Below are 8,298 nucleotides of genomic sequence, written 5' to 3'. Positions count from 1 at the left end.
AAACAAAAGGAATTCTAAGCTAAAATACTACACATTACTACGCTACAAGGCTCTAAATTTTACTACGCTAAAAGGGTCTACGTTTTACTACGCTAAAAAGGTCTAGATTTTACTACGCTAAAAAATAATCTAAACTAAACATAAATAACAAATAAATTTAATTGCAAATAAAACACAAAACGGCATGAAAGCACATATATATAAATGAGAATATTAACAGACAAATTTATTTGACAAATTTATATTTTTATATAAAACAGTAAAATTAAATCCGGATAAATTTAGATGCTAAATTTCGAAAATAAAACCACCAACCGAAATAGAACACATACAAATCAAATAATATGCATTATTATAAAAGTTTCAACTTAAAATAAATCGAAATACCTCGATTTAGAATTTTCGGAAAGCAAATAGATCGAAAATTTGACTCCGAAAGCGTGAATCAACAATAACAAGAAGCTCTACTCGAGTGTGGGACCTACGTTCTTCAAGTTTTATGTGCCCGGGGACCAAAGTTTTTTTTTTTTTTTTTTTAGTGGCGGACAGAGGGGGGGACCAATTTTAGGGAGGGGGATTAGAATAATGGAGGAAGAAGACGGGGGAAGAAGATGGAGAGTTTTTGGGGAGGGATATAACGCCACTATTTCTGGCGCTATATCACTGTCAGTGTATAACGCCAGAAATAGTGGCGCTATATCACTCTGACAGTGTATAACGCCAGAAATAGTGGCGCTATATATTAACGGTGCTGTTACCGTTTATATATAGCGCCACTATTTCTGGCGCTGTATATATTTTTGTTACCTTTTTTTTTACACCTATTTATGTGTTTTGAGTCCAAAATAGCAACATTTTAATTTCGGCTCTAACTAAGAGTATCAGTCTTTGTAGAAGTTAAGTATCATAAACTCTCTATACATTTTCCAAATTATGTTGCATCAACAAAATTACTGAGTGCCATCTTTGGTCTTTAGTCAATTTCATCTCCTTTTCAACAAGGGTCTTATTTGATTTGGCTTTCTCCAAGTACTACTAAATAACTGAACCATCATATATCTTTCAGAAATGATGGATAGATTGGACAGTAGACAATAATTCATAGATTGGCTGACGTAACATTACTTCAATGGTTTCATGTGTAAATGAGTCAGCAAACAAAGACTTCGAATTTTCATTTAGCATTGCCTATTTGCCTCAATGCTAACTACATTACACAAAAAATAAAAAGATAAAAAAATAAAAATAAAAAAAAATAAAAAAAAACATTTGGCTACCCAATCATGTGGCACACCAATCAATTACGTTAATAGAAAAAACAGCTGTGTATAACATTACTTTTTTTTTTTAATCGGGATTCAACTTATATACAATGACAGGATTAAGAATTTTATATACTAAAGTATATGTTAGTGTAATTTAATATGTTAGTAATAAATGTGTGCGGGTAAAATCGAGAATTGAGTTATCCCTGAATTTCCGGTAGAAAAACGAGAGGACAGCGTGAACCGATATGGCCTCGGGTAAAGCTGAGGGCTTCCACAGATCAGAGCCCGGGGAGGACGAATGTTGCGTCAAGAACCGGACACGGCTAAGCATTGAGCTCAAGCAAAGTAAAGGACCAAGGCTAAGGGAAAGACAGTTAGACAGGAAAAACAATGGGCAGAAATATCCGCCCTTAACCATATATTACGGCGCAAAATCTCACTCGATATCGACTACGTATCAATGTTTACTGGAAAAAAAAGATTTTTACCGATTTTAGACTTGTATTAAGGTTAAAATTCCCCTACTATATAAAAGGGGAGAACCTTTGTATTTTGAAGATCATTGTTGGCACGCATACCAAAGCTATAAAGTTAATTTCTTCTCTAATTACTGTTAAAAGTGTTCTTCAGCTGCTTGTTTATTTAATTACAACCGGGACTGATTCGGGGGCTTGATCGGAACCAACTTTCGGTGTTCACCATAAATCCAGGCCTAATCACCCACCGTGTTTAGTTTGATCATTTTTGTTTTCCTTCAATTCAATTATTTGATGTTCTTAGATCATTCGTGTTAAATTAAAATGACATATCCTTTAAACCGCAAATAAATTTAATTGTTACTCATTTTAAGGGTAAACAGTTTCCCGCCGACCGCGAGGCTAAGGATAATAGTGGTGATTTAATATGAATCTCCATAACAAACCCTATTTTACACTTGCTCTTTGAAGATTGATTTCAGGTCTATTTAAAATGTCAAATACTCAATCTGCTCATTTGAGTGTTGATGTCGAGTCAGGCCACCACGGTGAAAATAATAACATTGTACCAAGCAATGATGTACCCCCTATCGATCCTAAAGGTGCGCCAATCTCTGACCCAGTCGACGTAAACTCACAAGTTGCCATAAATATCAATCTATCAACTGATCTCGAAAATAGCATTTGCGGGGCACCCCAGCAATCAGCTCGAGAAGTGCCCGAAAAGGAAGGTGATGGAGTTAGATTGAGATTGATTTTTGAAAATGATACAAGCCAGCAAATGGAAATAGCACAACTAACAAGTCAAAATTTTGCACAAAACACGGCCGAACCCGAGCGGGTTAGAGAAGACGCTCGGAGAGACGAACGGATTATCTAGAGCCAGATGAGTTCGGACCCGGAACAACTTCCGAGGTGATTAAAAAATGCTCTAAGCACTAACAAAACGGGTGGAGTCTGGCGAAAAGAAGATAGAGGCAAATGATAAAAAGGTGGAAACATATAATTAAAGGGTCAATCAGATCCCGGGAGCTCCTCCAATATTGAAAGGACCGGATTCCACAAAGTTTATTCAGAAAACTTTTCCCCTGAATGCAGCACCGAAGCAAATTCTGAAGAGGTTCCGAATGCCTGATATTCCTAAATATAATGGGATCACGGATCCAAACGAGCATGTGACCTCCTACACGTGCGCAATAAAAGGTAATAACCTAGAGTACGAGATCGAGTCGGTATTGTTGAAGAAATTTGGAAAACCTTATCGAAAAAGGCAATGATATGGTGCCATAACTTACCTCTGAATTCTATTGATTGGTTTGCTATGCTTGCAGATTCCTTCGATAATGCCCATGCCGGCGCTATCAAGGTCGAGACGAAGACATCTTCAAAGTCAAGCAATGGGACAACGAGATGCTTAGGGAGTTCGTTACAAGGTTCCAAATCAAACAGATGGACCTGCCCCCGGTTGTAGATGATTAGGCCATTCAGACGTTTACTCGAGGGATCTACCCCCGAAGTTTCGTTAATTCTCAACAAGTGAAGAAAAATTTGGTATACCCAGCGGTTACGTGAACCGATGTTCATAATAGGTACCAGTCAAAGATCTTGGTCGGGGACGACCAGTTCGGGGCCCCCTCGGGGTCTGTTTATCCCAAGAGAGTGAACAAAAGGTCTAAAGGAATTATGGACTACGAGCCAATGCTGACTTGATATAGGTATCAGCTATACAGCTCAGATAGAAGGGGAAACAGAACCAGTCGCCACCGAGCCAGAAACGACATGAGAAACGACCAAGGTCCTAGCAACCGAGGTCTGATGAGTAAGAACAGTTTCGATATATCACTTGGGGGCAGGGGAGCCTTGAGATTATCGGAATATAACTTCGACGTGGATGCTGCGAGTATAGTATCGGCCATTGATCGCATCAAGGAAACCATATGGCCAAGGTGACTTCAGTCTGATCCCGTATAGAGGGATCACAGTTTGATATGTAAATACCATGGTACTCACGGTCACAGGACCGAAGGTTGTCGACAACTAAGGGAAGAAGTAGCTCGTTTAGTCAACAATGGGCATCTTCAGGAATTCCTAAGTGAGCGAGCCAAAAATCATTTCAAAATAGGGATGCCAAGAAACAAATTGAGCAAAAGGAGTCTCAACAAGTGATCAACCTGATCACTGGGGGAGTAGATGTCCCACGAGGGCCAATGATAAAGTGCACCAAAGTTTCTATCACAAGGGAAAAAGGCAGTCGAGACTACGTCCTGGAAGGGTCCATCTCGTTCCGCAACGATGACGCCAAGGGCATCATTCAACCTCACAATGATGCACTAGAGATATCCGTATTTATTACTAAATCTCGAGTTAAGAGTGTGTTAATTGATCCAGGTGGCTCGACCAACATCATCCGATGGAGAGTCGTGTGAACAACTAGGATTATTGGACCAAATCATACCAGCAGTATGAGTATTGAATGCATTCAACATGGTATGCTTGACAACAAAGGGAGGAATAACCCTATCGGTAAACACTCCTGGGACCACCCAAGAAATAAAATTTTATGTAATCGAGGGGGACATGAGATAAAATGCCTTGTTCGGGAGGTCATGGGTCCCCAACATGAGAGCGGTGCCTTCGACCTTGCATCAGGCACTGAAGTTCACCACCCCAAGTGGAATCAAAATGGTCTATGGGGAACTGCCGACTTCAAAGAAGATGTTCGTCATTGAGGAGGTGATCCCGATTCCCGCTATCATGACATCAAAAGGTGAGGGGGTAGTCGAAAGGAAAGGCACCAAATAGCAATTTCCGGTTGCGACCCCGACCGGGTCGAGGAATACAGAAGGAACGTCCAACTAATGAGGAAGATGATTTCGGAGGCCCCGAGATCCTTCATAGCACCTGATGATACCGATGCCTCTAAATCGACGATCGAGGAATTGGAACAGGCCATACTGATCGAGTATCTACCGGACAGAAAGGTATACTTGGGCACGAGATTAACCTCCGAGCTCAGGAAATTTTTTATTGATTTTCATAAAGCTAATGCCGATTGTTTTGCCTGGTCCCACTTAGATATGACAGGAATCCCACCAGAGATGACAACTCACAAATTAACCTTGGATCCGAAATTCCAGCCAGTCAAATAGAAGAAGAGGTCGTAGTCCAAAATCAAACACGCATTCATCAAAGACGAGGTATCTAAACTCTTAAAAAATGGTTCCATTTGGGAAATCAAATACCCAGATTGGCTAGCTAACATAGTGGTCGTACCTAAAAAGGGAAACAAACATAGAATGTGTGTAGATTATAAGGACTTGAACAAGGCATGTCCAAAAAATTCATTTCTTTTGCCTAACATCGACCGAATGTTCGACGCAACGGACGGGCATGAGACACTGAGTTTTCTCGATGCCTATTCCGGGTACAACCAAATATGGATGGACTGGGGAGACCAAGAAAAGACTTATTTTATAACTAAATTCGGCACCTATTATTATAACGTAATGTCGTTAGGATTAAAGAATGCCGGTTCCACGTATCAACGCCTAGTTAACCGGATTTTTGAAGAATAAATAGTGAATAGAGGTTTATATTGACGACATGTTAGTTATGTCCCTGCGAGCAGAGGACCATTTGAAGTATTTACAGGAAACCTTCGACATACTAAGGAAATACAACATAAAGCTGAATCCGGAGAAGTGTGCCTTAAGAATTGGCTTGGCAAGTTCCTTGGTTTCATGGTATCTAACTAGGGAATAGAGATCAACCCAGACAAGATAAAGCCATAGAAGATATCACCGTAGTTGAAAACGTCAAGGCAGTACAGATATTGACCTAGTTTGTTTCGAGGTCATCTAACAAAAGCCACCAATTTTTCTCATTACTGAAGAAAAAGAAGAAAAAGAAGAAGAAGAAGAAGAAGAAGAAGAAGAAGACCTCAGGCTTTAGAAGACCTCAAATGATACCTATCAAGCTCTTTTTTGCTGCACACCCTGAAGGCGAATGAGCAGCTATACCTCTACTTGGTAGTCTTCGAGGTAGCGGTAAGTGGTGTTCTGGTCCCCGATGAAGAAGGTATGTAGTTTCCTATCTATTATGTTAGTAGAACCCTAGGCGGTAATGAAATAAGGTATCCACACATACAGAAATTGGCTCTCACCCTACTGAGCGCATCAGGAAACTAAAAATGTACTTTGAATGTTACCCCATATGTGTCGTGACCTCGTACCTGCTAAGGAATGTTATGCATAAACCGGAGCTTTCGGGTCGACTGGCCAAATGGGTCGTAGAGGTTAGCAGGTACGATATTGAGTATAAACCATGAACTGTTATAAAATCTCAAATTTTGACAGTCTTCGTGGCGACTTTATGCCGGTCTTCATCCCCGAGATCGAGAAAGAATTACTGCTCGCCTCGGGGACTATCTTAGGGGTTTGGATCATATTCACGAATGGTGCTTCTAATGCGAAAGGCTACGGGTTGGGTATCATATTAAAAACACCTACGGGTAACGTAATAAGGCAATCTATTAGAACTGTGAAATTGACTAACAACAAAGCCGGATATGAAGCTATGATTGCAGGTCTAGAATTGCTAAGAGCCTGGGAACTGAAGTGATCAAAGCCAAGTGTGACTCCCTCCTCATCATTAACTAAGTCAACAGGACATTTAAAGTAAACGAGGACCGGATACGGAGATACTTGGATATGTTGCAATTGGGAGCCCTGACAATTTAATTTTTTTATCAGACAGGCATCAATCTATTGCACATGGCATTGCAAAGGTATATCCTGAAAGCCACCATGGGATTTGTATCTATCATTTGAAGCAGAACCTAAAGCGAAGGAAAGTAAAAAGTGAGGTCATAAAACTTTTCCAAAGTGCCGCAAGAGTATACATGCACAATGAATTTGATCTATACATGTCAGATATAGCAAAAGTTGATAAGAAGACTTTTGACTACTTGATGGAAGAACCACCGGAAAGGTGGGCACGTTCTTTTAGTCCACGACGAAGATATGACATGCTCACAACAAACATTGTTGAGTCAATGAATTCTGTGCTATTAGAAGCAAGGGAGCTGCCTATATTAAGAATGATGGATTTCATCCAACTGAAGCTACAACATTGGTTTTATGAAAGAAGAAATGAAGCAGAAGGAAAATTTTATGACGTTTCTTGTTGGGTAGAAGAGGAATTGAAGAAAAAGATAGATTTAGCGTTTACTTTAAATGTAAGTATTATATTCTTTGGTTAGCTTATTATTTTAATGATAATTTAACATAATGTACTAACTTATAATTTTTTAACATTGAAGGTCTTCCCTGTTGATTCATGGCATTCTAGAGTTGAAGAAGAAGGAATTACTTTCTTGGTGGACTTAAACAAAAGAACATGTGATTGTTATCAGTTTCAATTTGATGAATTACCATGTATACATGCAATTGCAGCTATCGAGAAGAGAAACATCAAGAAGTCCAATTTCTGCTTGCACTGGTACTTAAAGAAATCTTGGCTGAAAACATATGAAAGACAAATACATCCTGTAGGACATACTGATTCTTGGATTGTACCAGAGAGTGTTAAGTCACAAATTATTAAACCTCCAGATTTCAAAGTGCTGCCAGGTAGAAGGCAGAAGAAAAGGCATATTCCAGCTACCGAGTCATCAAAAATAACATTCAAATGTGGTCGTTGCAGAAGAATTGGTCATAATAGAACATCTTGTATATATTCTCCGGCAGTCCATCTATTTTCAAGGAAGCATAGAGAATAATAGATATATCCACTTATGTTTGTCTATTCTTTTCAATTTTTGCTATAAATTGGATTCATTTAGATTATTTTTATTTGAGCAGATGTTTATATAAAAGATGTCCTGAATTTTCAAAGTTTCTTTGCGCTTACGTGCTCTTTGTTTCTTTTTCTTTTTTTGGGCATTCAATTTACCTTTGTCGGACCATTTATTGTTTATGAGATTTTTCTTGCTATAGGTAAACAAGAAAGTCCTTTTCTTTATAGAATTTGACGATTGCAGCTTGATACATCTTTATTTTTAAAATCACATTGGTACAAGTAAAATTTGAGGACATAGATTTCTAAAAGTCCTGAAAATTTGAATTATGAATCTAATATTAAGAACATAAATTTCTAAAATGTCCTTAACTTCTGAAAATCTCGGATTATTGTCTAGATTTCCAGAAGTTCAGGACATTTCAGAAAAATAGTCCTGAACGTACAGTTACAAGTTCAAAAGTTAAGGACACTTAGTCCTGAACTTAGACTTACAAGCTCATAATTCAAAAGGACACTTAGTCATTAACTTAGACTAACAAGCTAAAAAGTTAAGGAAAATTGGTCTTGAACTTAGAGTGGAAGTTCAAAAATTAAGGACAGTTGGTCCAGGAGTCAGAGTTACAAATTCAAAAATTAAGGACATGTAGTCCTTAACTTACAGTTACAAGTTCAAAATATAAGGACAATTGGTCCTAAACTTACATTACAAGTTCAAAAGTTAAGGACAGGTGGTCCTTAACTCACAGTTACAAGTT

The 8,298-nt window shown here is 38.6% G+C and overlaps 1 protein-coding gene across 1 annotated transcript; it reads left to right on the top strand.

Moving 5' to 3' along the window:
* On the top strand, positions 4,603–7,523 carry LOC109232619. Its single transcript, XM_019398378.1, has 4 exons — positions 4,603–4,725; positions 5,746–5,821; positions 6,496–6,980; positions 7,065–7,523. Exons 1-4 carry the CDS (start codon positions 4,603–4,605, stop codon positions 7,521–7,523), a joined length of 1,143 nt encoding a protein of 380 aa, XP_019253923.1.

The sequence above is a fragment of the Nicotiana attenuata genome, chromosome 9 (genome assembly GCF_001879085.1).
Source record: "Nicotiana attenuata strain UT chromosome 9, NIATTr2, whole genome shotgun sequence".
NCBI lineage: Eukaryota > Viridiplantae > Streptophyta > Magnoliopsida > Solanales > Solanaceae > Nicotiana > Nicotiana attenuata.
The sequence above is the reverse complement of the archived record's forward strand: the minus strand, read 5'-3'. Positions and strand labels throughout refer to the sequence as shown.